At 31.7% G+C, this 25,453-nt stretch overlaps 1 protein-coding gene across 7 annotated transcripts; it reads right to left on the bottom strand.

Annotated features, from left to right (window-relative positions):
• Nucleotides 1-18,482: 18,482 nt before the first annotated feature.
• LOC120074966 (type I inositol polyphosphate 5-phosphatase 10) lies at nt 18,483-25,369 on the bottom strand. 7 transcript variants are annotated; one of them, XM_039028084.1, is made up of 12 exons: nt 25,106-25,369; nt 24,349-24,429; nt 24,085-24,160; nt 23,441-23,528; nt 23,226-23,330; nt 22,261-22,798; nt 21,960-22,153; nt 21,729-21,837; nt 21,372-21,520; nt 20,679-20,892; nt 18,827-20,540; nt 18,483-18,731 (listed from the first exon to the last, which is right to left on the bottom strand). In XM_039028084.1, the coding sequence occupies exons 2-10, from the start codon at nt 24,379-24,381 to the stop codon at nt 20,682-20,684; spliced, it is 1,503 nt and encodes a 500-aa protein (XP_038884012.1). In that variant the 5' UTR covers nt 24,382-24,429; nt 25,106-25,369; the 3' UTR covers nt 18,483-18,731; nt 18,827-20,540; nt 20,679-20,681. The 7 variants fall into 7 exon arrangements, with proteins under 7 accessions (XP_038884012.1, XP_038884009.1, XP_038884013.1 ...); XM_039028081.1 differs by having other exon boundaries at nt 18,827-20,590; XM_039028085.1 differs by having other exon boundaries at nt 20,674-20,892.
• Nucleotides 25,370-25,453: the final 84 nt, after the last annotated feature.

The following is a 25,453-nucleotide window of genomic DNA, read 5'->3' on the forward strand; positions in this document are numbered from 1 at the left end:
CAACATTAATTTTGATCATACCAAAAGTCGGCGGACACCATCTGACCCACTACCACCAGCACACTTTGATCTGACCTCCACCTTAGCAATCTGACCCGTCAACACACCTTCCCAAGAAATATCAGGACCTCGCCCAATATTATCACAGCCCTCTAAGATCTCGAAGTAATACCAGAGAATCCATTTAACCTTACAATCTACCGGTGCAATCAGATTCAAGCTATTAACTTTATTTCAATCCTCACAAATTGCCCAACAAGCAACTCCAAACAGCAGAAATTGATCATTATTTAGACAAGTCATCGCCTTCGCAAGCACATTACAACAAGAAGCCACCTCTTCCAACTCAAAATCTCTTCCGTGACACACATACCACTTTTGAGTTGGAATATTGTTGCTTGCTAAATTTAGATTGGTTGAAAGAATATAGTGGAAAGCTTTTCATAAATTTTTTTTTACTTTTTAGGGAAGTAAACCATACCTTTTTCCACCAAACCCTATTTAAACCACCATCGGACGAGGAAGCACCCTTTTTAATTTTTGCAAACAATTGATATGTGCCACTAGTTGTGAACCACTCATTCTTTGTATAATGTCAGCCCAGAAGTCAGGACTCGTCATTCTGCAAATAGGGATAGACAAGATTCTTTCAACCTCATCTCTAAGCCACTGACGCATTTTTGCTTCATCCCCCACCCCCTCCCTCCTCAAAAATTAAATCACAGACTGTTAGATCAACATAAACCTCCTAGGAAGGGGTTATAGGTTTAAAGTAACTCTCTCACGAAATCCATGGGTGGATAAAAACAAGAGTATCTTCTTCCATTCCAATTCTCCTTCTGATACCACATTTCAACAGATGCACCTCCAAATCACACATCGTCAAACATACGACGGACCATGACCCAAACCAGCCTCAAGGAAGTCCTTATCACGAAAATATGTTATTTTAAATAATCAAACAATTGACAATAACGGGTTCTGAAGGATTCTCTATGCCTGTTTTGCAAGTAAAGCTTGACTAATACCTTCCAAGTTTCAAAAACCTTCCCTCCCCCCTAGTTTGGGCATACACGACTTTCCACTTCATCCAATAGATTTTCCTTCTATCAGTTGAAGACCCCCACTAAAACTGAGCCATGGATCTAGTCACATCATTCCAAATAAACTTTGGGAGCTTAAGACAAGATATAGTATATATTAGTGAGGCCTGAGCCATGGCTTTAAGAGCATCTCCTCCCCCCTAATTGAAAAGTGGCTTTCCTTCAATGGACAATAGTTTTTTTTGTATTTTTTCCAAACATAAATCTAAGTCTCACCGTTTACTTTAAAAAGATGAGTAGAAAGAAGTAGATATTTACCCAAATCCGAGACCATTTTAATTTGTATCAAATTTTCCATTTGAAGTTTACAACCATGGGACGTATTGGGACTACATAGAATTGCATATTTATTAAAATTCACAATTTGACCAGAATCCTACTCATAAATACGTGAGATGTCCTTAACTTTTGAACCATCCATTAGAGATACTTTACAAAACAATAAATTATCATCACCTAAAAATATATGAGAACTCCTTGGACAGTTCTTGGTAATTTTACATCTAATCAGACTCTTATTCTAATTCTCAGCACAAATTAAAGAAGATAAACTTGCAACACAAAGATGGGATAAATAAGAAGATAGAGGATCACCCTTCTTAATCCTCTTTTGGAAGCAAACCTTTCAAATGTAGGTTTCTTGACGGTGTCATTCGTCAATCACTTTTGTCGTATTTAAAATCATTTCATTTAGGAAACTTGTTTAAAATGTCAAAAGTATTAAACTATTTTCAAAAATAGCCAAAAAAAAAACAATTTTCTAAACATGGTGAAGGCCTTTTGATATTTAAAAAATTTCGAAAATGCCCTTAAAAAGGTTGCACGCATCTCTCGTCTCTTCCGTAATGTTTTCAATGATTTTTATTCTTTCTTCTTCTTCTTCATCAAAGATTGATCGCTTCTTCGATATGGCTGATACTGCTGTTTTCTTGATCTACCCAATTGGTCAAGGAAGTTTTTCTGATGAAGAAAGGAAAAAGGAAGACTTTTAAAATATAACCCGATCCATCGTATGCGATTTTCCTTCTCCTTTGTCTTTTTCTTCTTCAACAAAACCATCTTTTTCTTTTCAAGATTTCCGGACCACGAACATAAAACGAGCTTTTGCTTTTACCTTTACTCTCGTGACAGTCAGGTTGTTCTCTCGAAAATGGTCTATCATTGTCTACAACTCGACGATGAGAAAATGATGAAGAGCGAAAGAGGAAAGAAAGGTAAGCAGGTATACTTGTGATATCGACATTAATAGTGTTCTATTAGTGTCTATTACAATAGATACTGATAGATAGTTTTCTATCAGTGTCTATCGTGATAGATACTCACCGATAGTTGTCTATCTATCGTTGTTTATCACGATAGACACTGATAGACAATTATTTATCAGTATCTATCGCAATAGATTGATGATAGTATCTACCAGATACTGATAGATAGTTGTCTATTGGTATCTATCGTAATAGATAGATAGAAACTATCTATCAGTTTCTATCGCAATAACACTGATAGATTATCACGATAGACGTTCAATTGAAAGTTTATGTATGTACCTTGAGCCCTCCCAATCTCTCTCGACTCGATCCCCGATCCTCGACCCTTCCGTCATACCACAATTAGGGTTTCAAACTCCAGAATGCTCAATCTCAGTTATTTTCTCTCACCGACTGCGATCATTGATGCATTTTCTCCGATGAATAGTTATGCACATAGATCACATGTTCGTCTAGTTTTATTGGGGCTTGAAGATGTTTGGGAAGCCACTGAAAGCAAGGATGGACAAGAGGACGAAGTTTGTGAAGGTGAGGAGATAGAAGATTGCCATGGATTTGGTTAATCAAGATGGAAATTAAAGGTTTTGTTGATTGATTGATTAGAAGTCTATATGTGTTTTTGGTGGTTCAATTTGGTCGAAGGAGAAGAAGCGGATCGCAAGTCAATGGCGATTAATTGCGGGCAAGCAGATCAAATTTTGCAGGTCGGTGCATGTGTTGAGCATGAATTTCATGGGCTTTTTGACATTTTGACTGGACTATAGCGAATTTTGTAAGTTTTGCTATATTTGTAAATATATTTTTTTCAATTAACTATATTTAAAATCACTCCTTTCATTTATAACCAATCAACGTTAATTTGACATTTAATTTTATACTTTTAAACGTAGTTTGCATGTCATCAAAATTGATTTTGAGTAATTAAAAACGTATTTTGATTTTGAAAATAGTACAAGAGATTTTAACTATTATAGAATTACTTCCAAACATGCTCTAACTCAATAGTACTTTAAGATTAGATGAATCTAAAACAAAACAAACAGTCGTGGAACTAATAAAAGATATCATGTTTTTCGCTTCTGTCGTGGAAAAGAACTTTTGAGAATGACAAAAAGGGATTCTCAAAAGTGAAGGAGAACCCTTGAGAAAGTATGTAGTAAAAAAAATCTTTGTGAAGAATGAACTCTCAAGAATGAAAATACGAACTAAAATAAAATGCTATGATACTATAATACGAGTTAAAGGGTGAAATTTGTAGTTCTATTAAAGGTAAATTCAAATTACATACATGAATTAACTCCTCAACTATAAATAGAGAAATATAGGAATAATCGGTATCAATTAACAAAGTTAACATTTTTTGACATAAACAAAATTAACGAGTTAATTAAAAAATACATATTTTATTATTTTATTCCGACAAACCACACAACCACCACTTATGAGGTCGGTTACAATCACATTCGTGAACTTTTAATCTAAGTAGAAGATCTGTTTAAAAGCGATGACTTGCTCAAAAATTTCTTAATTACGAACATTAATAGAAAAATAACCCACAAAAAATTAACTCTTTGCCATCTTATCCACTATTTCTTTACATATGATTGTTCATTTTTCATTATCTCTCTGTTTGTGTATTTTTCTTTTCTTGATCTTCTTGCTGAAAATTTTGTAGTACTCTTGTTCTTGAAGATTGAAGGCATTGAATTAAATGTTTTTGTTATCCTTTTTCATGTTATTATCTTTTGAAATAAATGTTTAATTAGGTTTATGTGATTTTTGAATTTTGGTAAAGGGAACACAATAACAAAAACAGATTTTTATAACTCTAATTAAAAAACAGTCATCAACATATTTATTGAGTCGTTTTTCAATTCTTGAATCTATCATCAAAGAAAAAACATCGATGACACATCTAAAATATGTTATTATGTTTTATAACTTTTCAATGCAGTCAACAATAAATATTTATTGGCATTAGTGACATTTTCTATGACAACTTATCATTATCAATAAATGACCCAAAAGTTGATTTTTTTTGTTAATTAAACATTTATTTTGACATAGAAAATTTGTCACAAAAAGGTTAATAATGTCAAGAGCTCGTGGGGAACTATAAGGAGGGTAGAGGGAAGCCGCGTTGTGTGCTAAAGGTAGACCTTCAAAAGGCTTACGATTCGGTGAATTGGGATTTTCTGTTTGGTGCGTTGTTGGCTATAGGTTCGCCCCTTCAGTTTGTGAGTTGGGTGAGGGCTTGTGTTACTTTGCCTAAGTTCTCTGTGATGATTAATGGTTCCCTTGAAGGGTTTTTTCCTGGTAGGAAGGGGTTGAGGCAGGGGGATCCATTGTCTCCTTTTTTGTTTGTGATGGTGATGGAGGTCTTGTCTAGGTTGTTGAATAAACCTCTTGTGTGGTTTAGGTGCTGTCTCTTATACACATCTAGATGTGTATAAGAGACAGGTTAGGTATCTGAGGTTACCTTTATTGGCTGGTCGGTTGAGGGCTATGGATTGTGCGCCTTTGATACAAAGGATTACAACTCGTATTAAAAGCTGGGCAGCGAGGTCCCTCTCCTTTGCTGGGAGGTTACATCTTATTAGGTCTGTTTTACAGTCCTTTCAGGTTTTTTGGTGTAGCATCTTCATGTTGCTTGCGTGTGTAACTCATGAGGTTGATCGTTTGTTATGTAGTTATTTATGGAAGGGTAGTGTGGTGAGTCGAGGTGGTGCACGGTTGGCGTGGGATGATGTGTGCTTGCCGTTGGGAGAAGGGGGGTTAGGTGTGAAGCATGTGGCCTCTTGGAACCAAGCTGCTATTATGAAGTTGCTCTGGCTTCTCTTAATTAAATCAGGGTCACTATGGGTGGTGTGGGTGGAGGCATATGTTTTGTGTGGGCTGTTCGGAGTGAGTCTGGGAGGTCTTGGTGCTTGAGGGCTATCTTGCGAAGTAGAGATAGATTCAAGCATCTGGTTCTTTTGATGATTGGCGATGGACGGTCTTGTTTTGTTTGGTGGGATCCTTGGCTGCCGGGGGGCGCGATTTTGGATTCATACGGGTCTACAGTGGTTAATGCAAGTAGTAGTTTGGAAGCGCAATTGTCGAAGTTCATGGATGATAAGGGAGGTTAGAGGTGGCCTACAGTGTAGGAGTTGCTTGAGATTTGGGGTTTTATCTAGGCAGTGGAGCCTAGGGTGAGAGGAGAGGATTACTGGGTTTGGGTGTCGGATGCTAGTGGTCGGTTTTCTATCGCTAGTGCTTGGGAGAGTATACGTCCTCGTCATCCTAGTGTGTCTTGGGCTAGTATTTTGTGGGTGGGGAGTGGTATTCCGCGTCACTCCTTTTGTGCGTGGTTAGCAGTGAGGGACAGGTTGGGTAGCGGGATTGGTTAAGGAGTTGGGGTGTGTTGTCAGAGGGGGGTGTCTTCTGTGTGGGGGAGGTGTTGAGTCGCAGGATCATTTATTTTTTAGTATGGGTTTGGGAGAGAGGTGTAGTCTAGTGTGTTGCGTCAGTTGGGTTCGATGCATCAGGTGGCTGGTTAGGATATAGAGTTGAGTTGGTTGTGTCGAGTGGGGTCGGGTAAGGGGGTGCTTAGTAAGTTGTTCCGTATTTTCTGGTGTGCTTCCATATACTACATCTGGTAGGAGCGTAATCGACGACTGCATGGAGGTCGACTGAGGTCGATGTCTGCTCTGGTTCACCTTATGGTCTCTACGGTTCATGCTCGTGCTACTTCCTGGCGGGTTGACCTTCTTGGTCTTATCTAGTGTGTGTACGGATGTTTTTTTCTTTTTGAGCTTTATGTTGTTCTCTGTTTTGTTGTAGCCCCAAGTTGTGGGGTTTTGGGTTCTTTTCTCTGTCTTTCTCCTTAGTGGTTTGCGAGTTTGTGTTTATGTGTTGGTTTTGTTTTGGTTTTATTGCCCTGTCTTTGCTTGTACTTTGTTGCTTTGATGCCTTGATACCGGGCTGTGGGATCTCCTTATTGTTGTATAATAATATCACCTATTCTAAAAAAAAATGTTAATAATGTCCCATTACAATGTCAATAATGCTATAATCGTGACACTTTTTGAATGTCACATAATTACATATATTGACACATATTTCTAGTCATTGAAATTTGATCGGTGACAAATTGATGAAGAATCATGGAGAAGACTTACCTACAAATCAAATTGATCAAGTTTTTTTCTCCAAGGCCAATCAAGAATCAAATTAAACTGATCAATTCTATAATAAAATGATCCAAATAGATATCTAATAAAGAACAAAACTAATGAACTAGTTTTAATTGGTTTAGCTTATGGTTTTTGGTTGCTCTTTTTTTTTTTTTGGTTTTGTTTTAAATTTATTCTTTTTGCTATTTTTATATTAAAATTGGGCCTCCTTTTATAGATTAAAATTGGACATTTTATTTTNTTTTTTTTTTTTTTTTTTTTTTTGGTTTTGTTTTAAATTTATTCTTTTTGCTATTTTTATATTAAAATTGGGCCTCCTTTTATAGATTAAAATTGGACATTTTATTTTTTTACCTTTTTTAAAAAAATATATAAATATATATAAATAACAAACATACATGCATGATGCACCATAATGATGGACAACAAATATACATGTACCATAATAATTAAAAAAAGGTACCTAAAGTTAGAGTTTATTTTTAAAAGTGTATATATATACACCCTTGGTTCGGTTCAAGGATGATTGTAGCCATAATAATAATATTTGGATTTGATTATAAATTTGGTTTGTACAGTTTAAATTAATATGTCTGTTTTGTAGGAATATTTTTGCAGATACCTATAAATATTTTGATAACTGTGTTTTTTTCGTGGGATTTCTACTCTCTTAAATTTACATAATGTTCTAATAATACCTTTGCGTCTACTTATTAATTTATAATTAATTTGATAGAATTAGAACTTATATAACATATTTGTTTTTATCAATTTGAATTTCTTTTAAAATTAATACAATTTATATTATTTTTATATGTTGTTTTTTCTCAACAAAATAATATATCATGTTTTAAGATTTTTTATAAAATAAATATTTATTTAAATTTATTGCTAAAAAATAATGAGAATTGTGATATAACTAAAAATATATGATATATGCGGTTGACAATATTTATTTTAATTATATAATGTAATAAATATAATTATATATATATAATGAAAAGGAAGAACAACAATAGAAAATGTGGATGCCTTTAACTCGAAAATCTGAAAAACTATCTTTCGGGAGGGCATCCAAAACTCTTCAGATGTTCGAGGATCTTTAGATGTCAGGATATCTTATAATACCGCAAAACAAACGTGGTAATCCAGATATCTACTCTAAGAATTTATGATGTCTTTGAGACAAACGGTCTTTTAAGGTGGAAGATCATGTCAATTACCATTAAATTAATATCTTTTTAACAATCGACATAAATAAATAGAATAGATGTGTGATTATTATTATTAGTAATTAAAAATAGTTAAGAAAGAAAACATGGAGGAGGGGAAAAAAAGCGAAAGCCTGGCTTCGTGGAAGCAGGGAAAAGTCCCCAGGTTTCTTTTTTTGGGTTTAAATTAGCAAATAATTTTATAAACAAAATAAATTAATGGTGGACCCACATTAGGGTTTCAATTTCAACGCAGGTAATGCAAGTGACGGGGCAACTAATTTAAATACTTTTTATTTTTTTATTTTTCTTTCTTTAGAAAAACTAAATTACTTTTCAATTTTTTTAAAAAAAAAGAAATTGTACCTATCGTTTTAGTCAGCCGAGGCTTGACATAGAAATGAGATGTTGAATACAATGAAACCTTCACTTACTTTTTAAAAGGTATGACATTATTTATATTCAACATAAATTCTTATTACTTTATTTATTTTTATTTCAGGTAAAATATCTTATACTAATAAAAATAATTATCTCTATTCATATATTATACGTTCTGTTTTTAATCCTAATAATCTTTTTCTCGAATAAAGTATCAGACTCGAGTCTCCCTCGAAGATTTATTTATTAGTCCACTCCCGACAATAATAGTTTACTCTTATCATCACAAGGCAATAACCATATTAAACATGAATACATATCACATTAGTTGACGATGAGAGTTTGTTTTACCTCTTATCAAGATGAGTAGCAATGACAAAAATATGGTTATTGATATGAATATTGTTAACTTGGAAAAATCATGGATATTACGGAAATTTAAAAAAAAAATTATATACATCGTGAAATTTTAGAACAATCTTATTTAAATAAGGGAAAAATATATTTTTGGTCCCTAGGTTTGGGTTCTAACTTCTATTAGTGATGGAGTTAACATACAATAAGCGAAAACAAACAGACTCATTAAGTAACTACATGAATTTGAGTAAACAAGCATCTCAGCTCAATTTTCATAAAAATAGGGTTTCAAGATATACCTTTGATGAATTTTTCAAATCTTCATATCCAGTTTTAATCTTCTCTGCGATACCTTGTAGACCACCACTTGATTTTCTTATAGTGATTTGAAGAATTTTGAGCAATTTTTTCTTGGTTTTTGGTGTCAAGAGTTGAAAAACACACTTTCAGCATAATTTCATCAAGATGCCTCTCTAATCTTAGCTGATTGAGCAAAATTCATGCAAAGTACATTACATGAGAGCTTGACACCACAAAAGGGGAGGTGAGGTGGTAAACACAATGGTAAAAACCCAATTTTGCTAAATTTCAAAATTTTGAGAATTGAATTTTACAAAATCTTTTCAAATCTTTTGTAAACCAGTTTTAATTTTGAAATTATAAAATCAGAAATTGATTTTTATCATTAAATTAGTTTTATATAATTTAATATCAAATATTAAATTATTAAACCATAAATTCTCTATAAAATATTTAAATTATATTCAAATATCTTCCATTTCTCCAATCTCGTTCAATTTGTTAATTAAAAGTTTAATTATATCATATATAATTGATTATTTCCTCAAATCGATTTTGAACGTCTCAATTTAAACGTTTAATTATATCATATATAATTAATAAATCCCTCAAATCAAATTTGAACGTTTCAAATTGTCTCATCATGTTATTCTAAGGTTTAATCCATTTGTGAGCTAATAGGGAACCTAATTGACCTACAGATCATGAGCTCCAACGATCGAGATTATTTGGCTAAATTTTTTAAATAAAATTAATCAACATTCGTTAACTACCGACTTATTCCACTAAAACCCAGTAGCTGTACTCTCCTCATTGTATATATATTTATGTCCACTCGATTTAATCATGATTAGTAAGTCGATCCTTCACAGGTCGTTTATATTAACAGTTGGGCCAAAATTACCATCTTACCCCTGCAATACATCTTGGTTCTTAAGTTTCCACTAATCCACTAATGAACAATTGTTTTATGGTCCTACCAATAAACTGAGTCCCTCTAGTCATAGGGAGGGCAGATCCCTTTGTTCAAGACTAGAAGTTAGTACTTAAGGAAACAAGCTATCTACTATCCCTAAAGTGGGTAGGGATGTATTCCATTTTACATGATTATGTTCCCAACTATCTACCCAATCTTACCCCTAAAATGGGAGGTTTATTGAGTGGCATTGTTCAGCCACTCTCACCCATGCAAATTAAAGGATAATCCCAAATAAATAGTTCATAGTTAGCTCAGGTGAGATCGAGTTACCTTAGGTCATCGGATTGAAATAGTCAGTTTTAACATTAAACGATAGTTATAAAGAAAATGTGACTATTTCGTGGTCTGGTCTTATGCAAGCATCTTTTGTATAGGATGCCCCTACTCGTATGTCTCCACACGAATGATTTTGGGATCACATCGTTTGTATCAAATACAAAGCAGGTCGTATCCATAGTGTCCCCGAGATAAGGTACTCAACCTTATCCTTATACTTATAGACCGTTTTGGCTATATACCCAAACCTGATCCTCTTTTACGTCTCCATGTAAGGTTCAAGTATTCATGTTATAGCCAGGGTTCATTAGTTTGTTGGATTTAATTTTTACAAGTGCAATTTACAAATTCAATAACAATTTTACTGAATAAACCTCAATAACATCTTTATTGCAAATAGAATATGTTTAATTTTACAAATTGCGAGTTTTAGGACATACAACCCAACAATTTGGTCCTTAGGTTTCAAAATTTTACATTTTCAGTCATTGAGTTTTGAGTTTGGTTTTAATTTAGTCTCTATATTTCAAAATATTGCAATTTTACCCTTAACATTTGAGTTTTGTTTGAATTTGGTCTCTATATTTCAAGATTTATATTATTAACCTCAAATTTTCACTAAATACTCATTTTTGGTGAATAAATTTAAAATAACTAAATGAATTATAATGATTAAGTTTTACTATTTTTCATCACTCTTGAAATTAAATTCAAATTTTTACTTTATAATTATTTTAAATTAACTAATAGATATTATGTTGATATTTGAAAGTGAGTATTTAATGAAAAATGAGGTAAAAATTGTAAAATCTTGAAATCAATGGACTAAGTTCAAACAAAACTTAAATGTGAAACGTAAAATTGCAATATTTTAAAACCTAAGGACTAAATTGAAATCAAATTCAAAACTTAAGGACTAAATGTATAGCATTTTGAAACTTAAAACCAAATAGAAATTAGACCTCAAATCTAGGGACCAAAAAAGTAATTTTCCCTTTAAATAATAAACTATGATTTTAAATATATAAATCATTAATTAGAATCCAAATTTGATTAGTACTAAAATAATAGATAACAGTGAAGACCAAAAATTTAATATGAAATTAAATGTCATTGATAAAGTCTTAGTCATATAGATAGAAAGTCAAATAAAATGTTCAATAGTAAGATGAGTACATAGGAGGTAATAGCCCAACAGTAGCATAATTTATTTGATAATGACAATATTGTTTCCAAAGTCATAGTATGTTCAAAGTTTATTACATAATTGGACGTATGTCATGCATGAGTATCAATGTTGATATGAGGATATTGTGTGGTTCCCACGTATAGACGATATGTTATACCCATTGCCCTATCTGTTAGAGGTAGATAAGCCAACATGCATGAAATCTCTTAATTGCTTGGGGAGGTAAATTTGGACACCAAGAAGATAACTTTTAGGCTTAACTGACAAGTACTCGATTCACACTCGAATCATTTTCATTGCATTTTTGTACTTAATATAAATCACCATAACCATAAGAGGACTAGACATAACATGATTAAGGCTCAATAATATTTTTGTCTGAATTCTAAGGATTTCTTCAACACAAGACTAGTTTCAAACTATGACTTGTTAAGGACAACTTAATCTATATCTATCTCGACAGCAGTATGATATTATCCATTTTGGACATAAACCCTCATATCTTTATTTTTCTTCATTTTCGTTTCACCTAAAGTACATCGACCAACAGAGATAATTGTCCTTATTTATATATATATCATATTTCCCATCTTTCTTTAGTCAATTATCATGTGAGACTTTATTTGCAACACTGAGCACGTGTCATCCGATGATTGGACCATGCAACAAGTTGTCCTGCAACATTTATTTTAAATTGGAACACAATTTGTCTGATACATTTTGTAATCAATGTTATTTGAGAAAACAATTAACCAATGTTTTCCTTAATCTTTTATTAAATTATAGTTAATTTACACAAATATCCTCAATTTGGTCAGCAATTATGTTTTTAGACTTAAAATTTTCATTTCACCATTGATTTTTTTTTTTTCCATAGTACATTATTGGACTTTTTTTTCTCTTTATTTTGTTAAAATAAGTAATTCACGGAACAACTACTATAGAAAAATTGAAGTATACGAAACAACATTAAAGTAAATTGACGTGACAACCAATGTGTAAAAAATGACTATGTAATAGATTTTAACAATATATTTTAAAATGAAATAAACGATAACAATAATGTTAATTTTTTATATAGTTATAAAAATTAATATCGCGGGTGACTTCTAATTCTTACCCATTTGTTATAGTGTCAAATTTCATTCGTTTATTTTAACATATATTTGAACAATTTCAAAGAGTATAAATATTTTTTAAAACAAATTTCAAGTACAAAGGTAAAACTACAGTTAAAACCTAAGACAAAATTGAAAAGTATTTTGTATAACTTTGCCTTAAAATTAATAAGGAAGAAAATATAAATCATATAATAAAATTTTATACAACTATCTTTATGACAAAGTTAGATAATGATATAATATAATTAAAATAAGATTATACTTTAATCAGACTAAATTACTATTAATTACACTTCATCTAAGCTTTAACGTTTGACATTTAATTAAGGAACACGTGACAAGTTAAGAAAAAGAGGGTTTGGGTTAGGGAGGATTAATTAAAATAATATAATAAATAAATTCATGTGGATGGTGTGTTTACTTTACCAAAAGCTAAAACCCATCACATCGCCGAAGATGAAACTCAATTTCACAGTTTATCACGTGATTTTTATTTTTATTTTATTAAAACTTTATTTTTTATTTTTCTAATTTATTTGCGCATTTTCGTTTAAAAAATTTCTAATACTAGTGGAAAAATTACTTGTCATAATAATATCATTTAAAATTGATAAATAATTTAGTTAAAAATCATTTTTAGTCTCTAAATTTTCATAGAAGTTATAGTTTGGTTCGTAAATTTTAGTTTGTAATAATTTAGTCCATGTACTTTAAATTTTATAACAATCTAGTATCTCAATCTTACTTTGTAACAATTTAGTCCTTGTATTTTAGAATTTTTAATAATTTAGTCCCAACTGTAGAAATTAATGATTAGATTTAATGAGGTTTCATGCATAAATACAGTTAAACTAATTAGAGACTCAATATTTTTTAAAATATAAAGTCTATATCATAAAATATTAAAAATTGACATCTAATTTTGAAAAAAAATTTTAGGCGAAGGACTTAATTGTTACAATCAAAAGTACAAGAACTAAATTGTTATATATTAAAATTTAAGGTCAAATGGTTACAAAATTGAAAGAACAAGGACTAAATTGTCACTAATCAAAATTAATGGACTAAATTGTTACTCTAAAAAAGATTTATGGAAAATAAATGATTTTTAATTAAATTAATAAATTATTTAATGACATGTGAAATAATGAATTAAATGGATTAGTATTACTGTAGTATTATATTATATTTTTTCCATTTTCATCGGTTTCAAAACAAAGCCACGTCATAAAAAAATTAATTTAATTATCTGAAAAACGTCCCACCATCCACCGACGTTATCTGCTCAGGGCCCACCCTTAAAAAGAAAAATAAAACACTACAATTACAAGTCACCTTCTCAATTGTCCTTTTTGTGAATCATATCGAAAACTTTGCATAAAATTTATGCACTTCAATTTTTTTTTTTTTTTTAATTATTCTATTTCATCTGTATACGAAAATACGATCTCGAGTCAAATTGTTTAATTACAAGTGAACTGATCTTATAGAAGTGAAATTTATTGTTGACGATGTAAATGATTTGGCTTCAAACTACGGGGAGGTCTCATTTTCTGTCACCCTTCTTTGATATAATGTTTTAACTTACTCCCTGGCTCAAAAAGCAATGTTGGAGAATTATACGAAATTTTCTCAAATCTCGCTTTGTCTATATAGTATCGTTGTATTCCTCCAAGAAAAAAGTGTAAACGTTAATCATGAATGTAGCTTAATTAACCTATAAAATAGGTACTTCGAATAAAAGATGAGAACTTCTAATATTTTGTTTCGTATAATAGTAATAATATAATAGTAAACTAAAAAATAAAAATGAAAAATGTTGATAATAGCTTATAATTTTGAATAAAGGGGTATGTACCGATTATTTGGGAGTTATTGGCTTGACACGTTTTTACAATTTCTTAATTTTAGATTTAAAGTTTGAAGCATTTGTCGATTGAAAAACAATGTTTAAATTCTATTGAAATTAATTCGATTATTTTGTTTATACGTGATGAGTATTTTTTTAAATTTAATCTTGCAACCAAAATACATATTAAAATATAAGCAAAAGTAGAAACACAACATTATTTTCATTAAATTTATTGTTATCAAATTTCTACATTAAGATCTCTAAAAAAAAAAAAAAAAAAAAAGCTCATATAGTATATAAATAGTTTTTCTTAATTTTTCTATTTTTGAAACACCTATAGCATATTAATACAAATTGATTTAATTTTTTTAATTATTAAAGATAAAGAACACTTTATTAAAAAATTTCAAAAGTGGATTTAAATGTAAATGAAAGAGTCCGCAGCCGCCGCATTGACAAAAGCTTGGGGCCCACAACCCACGTGTGGATCCTTTTGTACTAATTGTTTAAACTTGCCACGTGTCATGGTGGGCCCTGCTAATGAGAGGGATGGAAAGTCTCCATAAAAGTTGGTCAATGGTCAAGCCCTTGTCCATGGCCGATGTGATTCATTGAAGAGGACCCCATATATTGTTTATATCTTAGGGTTTATCACTGTCTTATTTTTCCTACATTTTTCTATACTTACTAGGATTTTCCATAGTATATTTGTTGAGGTTGTTCAAGCAAACATCCAAAATCCGTAAATAGGCCCAAACTTAAGGAAAATCGAGAGATGACATACTAATCAATAAATAATTGAATTGCACTCTGTTAATCGTCTTATAGTTTTGAATGTTATAAATCATCATAACATCGTCAAAGTTACACAAAATCAAAGACAACTATTAGAGGAAAGATATTATAAATAGTCATATTTGATGATCTCGAGTAGAAGAGTAAGTAATCTCTAAAGGTGAGTCCTAACATTATTTTTTGTGTACTTATTTAAACTATATGCTTCCCGTACTAGATTAGGCATCAGAGTATGGTAAGCTCGGAATCACTCTGATGAGAGAATCTCTTACGCACGTCAGCTCAGAAAGCGTGATCAAACAAGAAAAAGCGGATTGAAGGTCAAACCTGCAAAGGGTCCGCGACGATAACGAACGTGTACGAGATTCGAATGCCAACAACAAGTATATATATATATATTTATATATATTGATAGATAGATAGGTTGGTGCAGTTTAATGGAGAGTTAGTCGATTGATTTGATTTTGATTTATTTGCTTGCATGTTAACTTGTTTCAATTGTCAAAAAGAGCATAGCTTGACTAGCATCAAACATGTATTATCAACCTCAAGGTTAGAGGTTCGGTCTCCCACCCCACAAATTGTAAAAAAGAATACTTTTTTCGATTGTATCTTATAGTTGGCTAATTGAATTTGGTTAATTCAACAATATTTCCATATGTGATCATAGTATGTCACGTGATCTCATCTCTACAACATTGAAGAGTATCGTCTTCAAATAAAATTTTTTCTAAGTATTATATTTTTACTTTTTTTAAAATTGGTGTCTATTTGATCTTTGGTGTTGATTTTTGTTGAAACTTAATTGAGCTTACTTTTAACTGTCTGTTTGTTTTGTTTCTTTTTCTTTTTTTCTTTGAAGTACAATACAATACTCATTTTGTCATGTTAGTTTTCAAATTTTTAGTCTTAATTTCTCAACTTTATATTTTAGAGAAAAAGAATATGTTGACTTTATCGATAATTTTCTATTGGTCATTTAATAAGAATCTAATAATTATTTGGAACAATGCCTAACCTACCACTAAAGATATGTAGCCATCGATGCATTGAAGGGCAAAAATGATTTTTTTTTTCTCAATTCAATATTGAATAAAAGAAAATGTCCAAAAATAACAAAAATGAAATTGAAATCTTAGACCTAAATGGAAAAAAATATTTAATTTATAAATTTACAACACATGCTAAATCAAGTTATATTTCTAAAAAGAAATGATATTGATACAAATAAATAATTTAGAGAACATTACAAAATAGTAAAATAATATTTAGAGAACATTCCAAAAAAGAAAAATAATATCTCTGCTTTAGTTATTATTATTTTTTTTATTATCATAAATTAGACCTTTTGTACCCAATCTCTTACTACTATTATTATTTAGATGAGCGCAAAATAAATAAATAAAATAAAATACGATAAATGAACTTAAAAAACATTATTCTACCCAAATATTACATTTTATTAACACATAGTTTTTTTTTTTTCTTTTCTAACTTCTATAAAGACATTTTATTTCACTTATTTTTCTTTTAAAGAAATTTTCCCATTATTAATGTTTCCTCAGGTATATATATATATATCAGCGATTAAAAGGGGTATAATTTGAGTCTCCATATTTCTATTGTACTAAAAACAGCACAATTAACTCGTTGCTGAAGTCTAAAAAACAAAAGACATCTCAACTTAAAATCTAAAAACAAATTGAAAAATATAAAAAGTAGTATTCAAAATTTTTTTTTTTCTAAAATTTTATTTTATGAAACTCAACTAAAAATTCAAATGTTTCTTTAAGAGAGGTAAAAATTACAGTAAAGAAATTGTAAAAAAGCAAACAAATTTTAAGTACATAAAATTAAAAATGAAGACCCCGTTCGATAACTATTTGAATTTTTTGAAAAGTGTATTACAAGTTTTTAAAAACCCTTTTTTAGCTTTCAAAATTCGTTTTGATTTTTAAAAACACTTCCAAAAAGTAGATTTAAAAAAACAATCGATGGATGTAGTGTCTACATCATGCTTAATTTTAAAAAATAAAAAATTAAGATCCCATTTGGTAACCATTTGATATTTGATTTTTTTTCAAATTAAGTCTATTTTCTCTTAATTTCTTACGATGATTTTCATCCTTTAAACATATAAGAGTTGAATTCTTAACCCAATTCTAACCAAAAAACAAGTTTTTAAAAACTACTTTTTTTAGTTTTCAAAACTTGGTTTGGTTTTTGAAAACATTGGTAAAAGATATATAACCAATCAAGAGTTTTAGAAATGTAAGTAATGTTTATATGCTTAATTATCAAAAACTAAAAACAAAAAATCATACCCCGTTTAATAACCATTTGGTTTTTTTTTTTTTTTTTTTTTTTTTTTTTTTAAAAGTTAAACATATAGACACTACTTCTGTCTCTAAGTTTCTTTCTTTGTTATCTACCTTTTACCAATGGTTTAAAAAACCAAGCCAAATTTTGAAAACTAAAAAAAAAGTAGCTTTTAAAAACTTGTTTTGTTTTCGGAATTTAACGGAGAATAATTCAACAATTATACTTAAGAAAAATACAAATCATTGTAAGAAATGAAAAAGAAATAGACTTAATTTTAAAAAATCAAGACAAACGAAATGGTTACCAAACGAGATCCAAATATTGATCAAATCAGACCTAAATAATATTATCAAACACAACTTTGCAGACAAAGACATGTCTTTAAGAATTATTAATGTTGGTAACTTTATAAGATCCAAACACTCTAGCCCAATTCTTTAAGGTTTGGGCCCTCCACAGTGTTTGGATTAGATTTTATGCCATTTCTCATCCATAAGTTTTAAGATTACACTTATCTCTCTCATTTGTTTGTTTTCTTTTTTTCTCTTTTTCCCCTATTCCTCCTAACATTTTCCCTTACATTTTCTTCACATATAATGCACTTTGAATCAATAAGAACCCTATTCTTTTTTCCCTATTGTTGTTGAATAGTCACTAAAATGGGCCTACTTGATAGTTTCTCTCATCCTTGTGGATAATAACTCATCAACCTTCTTGTTGAAGTTCAACAACCTCTCATCTTCCATTACAAATCAAAATTCATCCGTTAAATTGCAAATTTAGTCTATACGATCTGGAGAAAGTTAGAATTTAGTCTTTATGATTTTATAAAACCTGCATAAACAGTCCTTACCGTAGGGACTATGTTTGAAAATTTTATCAAACTGTAGGGACTATTAGTGGGTTTTATCAAAACATGAGGACTAAGTTTTAACTTTGAAAATCATAGGGGTTGAGTTTTAACTTTTTCCAAACTATAGGGATTAAATTTATAATTAAATGAAATTCATCCATTGAAATTTTGAGGCAATTGATTGATCATGGATTGAGTTGGGATTGTTGAGCTCAAATGATAGAAGGAATCAAATTTGTATAAGTTTCGAATTAAACTCGAAAATTCAATTCGATTTCAAGAAACAGATCAAGATCAAAATTGTGGAAGTTGATTTTGACATTGAGAAATCTACACATACACAAGAAGTTCTTTAAAGAAACAACTTTCTAATCAAACAATTGTATATAACAGTCAGTTTTCTACTGTATTTCTATAGCTATGAATCTTTTTTCTTAGTATAAAAAGGAAAACTAGAATAATGGTTGCCTTTGAGATTCCTTTAAACATCTGTTTCTTCTTCATCTTGATGATTCATTTAAGATTTAGCTTCTGAACTTAGGCTTCATTCTGTCTCAAAAACAAAAACAACAGACAGATAGAGAATTCTATGAGTTAAAACTTTAACAAAAAACAAAAAACTACGTAGGATTCAGAATCATTACCTATTCTGTGTGGGGTTTGGGCCGCTACGAGGTATTCGGCGAAGGCTGGTGGTAGTAGACGACGTCGTTTCGCCGAGCTTCCGAGCAGTGGGAGGAAGATGAAGAAGAAGATCAACTTGATATGATGACGATGACGATAACGGTAACGGTAATGACTTAGAAGCAAAACGAGAACTCGGGGAAGGGAGGAGCATTCTTGCAGCTTGAGTAGGAGTGTGAAGATGGAGAGTAAACATAAGTAGAAAAGTGTAGATAACTGGAACCAACAATGATTTGTAGATCAAAGGTTTCATGTTTTTTTGTGAAGCTCTGAGAGAATCAATGTCTTGTTTGTCTTTCAACTCTAACAACTTGGACTGCCTCCTTATATAAGTTTTAACAAGTTTTCAACTTTTGTCTTCAACTGCCTCCTTTGTTTCTGTTTTGAGCAATATTCTACTGAAATCTCTGATTGCTCCCATATTCTATACTCCTCTATACAATTTGTAGGGTCTTTTTTTTTAAAAAAAAAAAAATTTAAAAAGCAAGGTATTTGCAAGTTACACTCCTGTATTTTGTATATTTTGCCAATCATACCCATATGTTAAAAAAAGTTTAACTCATACCCTTCTATCAGTTAGCTTTGACAAAAACCAGACTCATTTTGTAGATGTAAACTCTATGGGATTGTTTGGGCAACCGACTTCATTAGTCGGTGTTAAGTAACTCAACTCTACCAACTTCTAAAATTTGCACATTTATTGAGAACTCTATTTTCTCCTCTCTTTTTTGCATATTTATCGAAAAACTTTATCTTTATAATTCTACCCTCCAAACATAGACTTCCTAATGTCAACAAATTAACTCTAGACTTCATAACTCAACTCAACATCCCAAATATCCCTCAGCAATATACATTATAACAGACTTGAGAGGTTTTAAGTCATTTTCAAAATACAAGGGTTGGATTTTGAAAGTAAATAACTCTCAAGGGTGTGATTTGCAACTAATCTTAAAAATTTTCAAAATATCAATGGCCTGTATTAGCCAGTAAAGATCAAACACAGTTTTCAATGCAGATCCATTGGGTGTGAGTGTGAGCCATGTGATGTAAACAACATGTATGCTTTGACTTGTGGAACTTCCAATTTCCAAAGCAAAATAAAAAAATAAAATTAAAAAAAAAAACTTGGAGAGTTTTTGCTAATTATAAAATAATTTGTTCACCTGCCATCACGTGACCATTCACGTGATCAAAATAGCAGAAGCTTTTTTTTTCTTCCTGGTTGTCAAACTTTGGATTCTACTCTTCAACCAAAAAAGAAATGAATTCTATTACTATATTTCATCAAATAATCAAATCAAATGTTACTTCTGCAATCTGCTCAGTGCTTAAAAGACAAAAAAATTCTAACTTAAAAACTTATATCACTTTCTTCTCTCTAGTTTGACTGAGAGCTACACTAAGAAAAAAAAAATCAAACTTTCTTTCTTTTTGTTTTTCTACTTTTTTCCCCCTAAACTATTCTTCCCTTTTTTCAGTTCCCCATTGGCTGCAATCTGCTGTGATGCATCTGCAAGCAACAATCTGCATCCATGGCTGATGATGATGATCACATCCCTTCCTTGACTTGAACAATCTACTAACAGAACTCGACTTGCTGGTTTCGTTACGATCTCTACACAATCCTACTAGATTTGGTGTCGGGCAAAAGTTCGACGAGTCATCATTCTTCTGATGAATGGTTATGAATCGTTAGATTAAGCTACTGAGCATATTAGAACCTGATGGATAAAAGGCAAAGTAAGGAAGAGAATGTAATGTGCTTAAAAAGGAGATTCCATAACTTTTAACTAATTGGCACTACCTTACCACTTAGCGATAATATCTACTGTTTGTTGGTAGCAATTCTTCAGCCCCAACTTTCATATCACAGCTAGGCATTTTCTTCTTCATCCCTCCCTCGATGACCATGACATCAACTAGGAATGTTGAACAGACGGGGCGGTGATCGGAAAACCGGGACTCTCCACGGATGTAAGAAAGTTGTCGTATGCCATCACCGTGCCATAAAATTCTGTCACACCTGCATTATATCAGGAATTTTTAGGATCATGTGTTTGGCTAGCGTGTCCGAGTCACATGTGTTGGATACTTGTTAGTGCAAGTGTTAGACAGCAGTGGTACATAGTCAAAATAGGACCAACATTTGTTTGACAGCAGTGGTGCAAGTGTTAGTATTAGTATACTTGGTTTAAGTACTAAGTGTCGTGATAAAAATAATAAGTTCTGAGAATGAAATACATCAAGCTAATTTTTTAAGGATATAAATGCATAAACTCATTGATTTTCAATTTTCTTCTTGTTTAGAAATGGTATATATTTTTTAAAAAATGTACACTTTACTAAACGCGTCCTTGTCGTGTCCATGTCCTAAATTAAAAAAAAAAATGGCGTGTCGCTGAATATGGTCGTGTCTTGTCAAATCAGTATGTCAGTATCTGAATCTATGCTTCTTAGGTGTTATGTGGGTTGAGTTTGTATGTTTTTCTATGCCATACTTACCAAGCTGGAGTTCTTCTCTTCTTTTTCGATTTTTTCAAGTCTCCAGCGTAGGTGTCTGAATTGTAGTAGTATTTATACGTGGGTGCAAAGTAAATCTTTCCCTCTTTCCATCCACAAAACACTCGCCCTGCATCCCTTTCAATCTTCAACTACAGCAGCCAACAAAACATAAGAATCAGCACGAGACATAGTCGATCTAAGAACACAATAACAAACTTCAACCAGATTTTATCCACAGCAGTAATTTTATGGCAAAAACTAATCTCATCTCTACAAGTTTCAAAAAGTGAGAGAAAAAGAGAATGAATGTTGCTCCAGTGATTAGGTATTGTCATTACGACTCTCTAGGACGGTTACCTGATCTTTGTTGAGAAGTGCATCCCAGTGATTCTCTTCCATGAGTCTTCGAGTTTCCGAGTAGCTCAAAGCTATTCGGTAATTCAAGTCTCCTAACCATATTATTCGTCTTGAGCCATTTCATCAACACGAATGAGAAACTCAGTGTCATATGGAATGAATTACCAAAAAGCGTCGTTCTTATTTATATGTATATGTTTTTTCTCAAATCAAACAATTTAAGATGCTCACTCATGTCCGAGGATTTTCTCCGGCACCCGACTGTAAGGTAGTCTGCATATTTTTGGAAATTGAGTGTTCTTAAGAATTTCGATGACATCCAAATTCCTTCTTAGTTCATCTCCTTCTTTCTCTCCAGAAGCTAAGTGGCTGCAGATGAAGCAAAAGCTTGTCTGGTGAAATAACATGCTCACTGAAATGCACCCCTGGAGGACAAGAACCGACCTCATGATTTCAAAACGAAATATGACAGATATTTTGCAGAAGTATCCCATATATGTAGACAAGGGAACTCAAAATATATAAGTATTACCTTGTTCCCGAGGCAGCCCATGATCCCGCGACTGGTACTTGCAATTCTTAAGTGGCTAACATGTGGAACAAGCTCCTGCCTCATCCAAATTGTGACAAAAATGCCAACCATTTGTTTACTTGCAATGAGACCATACTTTGTCTCATTTTCAGGAATGGAAATATCTGAAATATCACAGACGTTCGGATCCTCCTCGTCGTCATCTTCTTCTGAAGAAATGCCATTTTGACTCACATTCGATGGTTGGCACCGAAACCAGAAATCCTTGCTGCGTTTCCTTTCGAGTTCCAGTGGTGTACAATTGCAACTTTTTAGGTTCCTTCTACTTACAGTCCTGAAAGTTTTACTGACGCTTTTAAGGGAAGGTTTTGGAAAGAATTTCGAACCTCCAAGACCAGTGTTAGGTTTCAGTCCTCTCAAGCAGCCATTTGTTGGGTTGTTCAATGATTGATTAATTAAGGATAGCCATCTTGCAGCAGGTTCATTGTCTTCAATAACTAGAACATTTCCAGCATTTAGAGGCACAATTTCCTGAAAACTGATAATAGGAGTTTAAATAACACATCAATCTGCTGGTATGATTTGAAATACAAAGAACCAAATGACAAATTTGAAAGGGAATAGCGGTCAGAGGCTACTATCCACAGTGTCGTTGGAAGAACAAGAACATTGGAAACTTCTTTTCAAAAATATGAAACAGAAAACAGTAAACAGTAAACAGTAAACATTGTTGTCTAATGCCGATAAACGAACTGAAACATTTTGTTGAGAAGCTTAGATTGAAAAAGAAAACTCTCAAAGCAGCAAGATGAGTGAACTCAATTCCTAACTAACAACCATGAACCACCAAATTTAAAAGAAAATGGAAGGAAACAAGGAGAGAGGTTGATTCCATGTTCTAACAACCACCAGATCTTTTAGGAAAATGGAAGCGAAGAAGGAGAAAGGGGCAGAATAAAACATACCCGAAAATGTAAATATCAGCATCGTTATCGTTCTTGAGAAAATCGTTCAAATTGAGGTTGGTATGGGGAGATTTTCCTCCAACATTCCACGTGGCAACGAAAACACTGAATCAAATTCCATCAGGGAAAAGAAATATTAATGCACAAAGAGTACAGACTCATCATCTGGTCAAAATGAAAAGAAGAGATCAAAGCGATCATGTCATAACAAGTACCGGAAGGATTGAACTTCTTGACCAGGAGCCATTAGAGAGTCTGTGCTGCCTAAGAATGTACTGTCTAGCTGTAGGTCTGAATTTGGTTCTACATATAGATTGAAAAGGAAGAAATTAAAAGCGACTTAAACACCAAGCAAATATCCATTGATCTTGTTTCTACTTAACAGAATAGTTGACTAAAGCCTCTTTCTGATAATCAAACCAAGACCAATTCATTTCTTGTCAAATTCAATAGTTTTAACCAACTGGAAATATTCTGAAGAAGCTAAGGAAAAAGGACAATATCAAGTGGGAGAGAGAGAATATACCAAGCTTGCTTCCTTTCTCACACTAGTTTAAAGATTGAATTGAATATATTCTCCATTTGGATCTAGTTGACATGATTCTCTTCCTATTGCTATCGTTTTTAAGTTTTTTAATCTTCACAGGGAAGCAAATACATGCTCAAATCTCTTCTAATTAAAAGGTGCTACTGCTAAGTCACAACATGCCTAAAAAAGGTACTTCCAACTTATCATCAATGACTATTAACTTATCTGAATAATAAAACTTTGCTTTTCTATCGTGATATTTCTTTCTTTATCCTCAAAATAAAGATAAGATGATAATTTATCAAAAAGCATTTCCCTTTTGAAACTCACCAGTGGACTCAAATGAGCCTTTGAACTCTTTCTTCCCATTTCTTTCTCCCATGGTAAACATTTTTCTAATGAAGGACTGAAAGCAGAGTAGAAAAAGGAAGATATTTAATGATATTAACTTCAAAAGTTGCAAAGTTAGCCCCACTTTTTTGTAAGATAAAAAGATGGGTACAAATTCAAGATAACAAACCACCAAAAAACACTTTAGGATTCAAAAAATAACTGGTAAGAGAGAGAAAGACAGAGCATTGAAGATTCATTTACCTTCTTTCTCGAGTCTTGTTTTCCAAGAGTCATTGCTGATATTGCAATTTCTCATCAATGCCACTGACCCAAATCAAAGATCTACAGTGAAAGGGAAAAAAAAAAAAATCAAAACAAGTAGATATAAATTGAGGTGACATTATGACAAACAATTCATGTCACTCTCGAGAATGTCAATAAAATCAATCCAAAATCAACAGAACAGAACAGAAAGCAAAAACCAACAAGAGAACAATGATCCAATGAAACCAAAAACTCAAGAAATCCAAGGAAAACACCAACATTACCACAAAAAAAAAACAAAACCCAGATTTGAAATTTGTTCTAAGAGGGGACGGATTTGATCAAATTTAAAAGAAAAGAGTGGAAACCATGACAAGGTTGACAAGTGGAGGCTTATTCATATTCACAAGAAAGTCAACTGTTGGAGCAATGACTATATACATACATAAGAAGAATCAAAACAAAATGAACTTAAAACATTTCCCCAGCATAGAAAATTGAAAAAAAAAAAAAAACTGAAATTGAATGTTAGAGATTCTAGAAGAAATAAATGTCTGATATTCAATGTAATGGTCCGAGAAACTTGCTGTTCCAAAATGCATTGATATTAACAAAAGAGGGCACAGTCATAGATGAACAGAAAATAGGGGGAAAAAAAACAAAATTAAAATCGACAATCGATTTGGGGTTTTTCAAAGAGGGAAAATGGTGAAATTTTCTCGGGAAAATAAAGAAAAGAAACGGTCAAAAACACCTTTGAAGAAACGCCAAATTGAGAAGTTTGGAGTTAGTTTCTTCCATTGCTGCAGTTTGAAGAAGCTTTTTTTTTTTATCAAATTTCTTCAAATGTTCATTGAAAAATGGCAAAGGAACAAATCTTTTGATTGAAAACTCAAATGGGTATCAATGAAACGAAGGTTCTGTTTAGATCATCATCATCAAAAGAATGAAGAAACTGATCTGTTTCATGAAACTGAAAGAGAAGAATGAATGAGAAAATGGCAAATTTTTGTCAAAACTCAACTAAATGGACTGCATTTCTTCTTTTTCTTGCCCTTTTATAGATGTTTTTAAGACCTTTTTAATTTGAAGAGTATCTTCA

The sequence above is a fragment of the Benincasa hispida genome, chromosome 4, assembly GCF_009727055.1.
Source record: "Benincasa hispida cultivar B227 chromosome 4, ASM972705v1, whole genome shotgun sequence".
In the NCBI taxonomy this organism is placed as follows: domain Eukaryota; kingdom Viridiplantae; phylum Streptophyta; class Magnoliopsida; order Cucurbitales; family Cucurbitaceae; genus Benincasa; species Benincasa hispida.

Coding starts and splice junctions, on each gene's coding strand:
- LOC120074966 (XM_039028084.1), bottom strand. CDS start 24,381: ATGACTCTTGGAAAACAAGACTCGAGAAAGAAG. Junction 23,529..24,084: donor AGGCTCATTTGAGTCCACTG/GTGAGTTTCAAA, acceptor ATCTATATGTAG/AACCAAATTCAGACCTACAG. Junction 22,154..22,260: donor TGGGCTGCCTCGGGAACAAG/GTAATACTTATA, acceptor CTTGTCCTCCAG/GGGTGCATTTCAGTGAGCAT.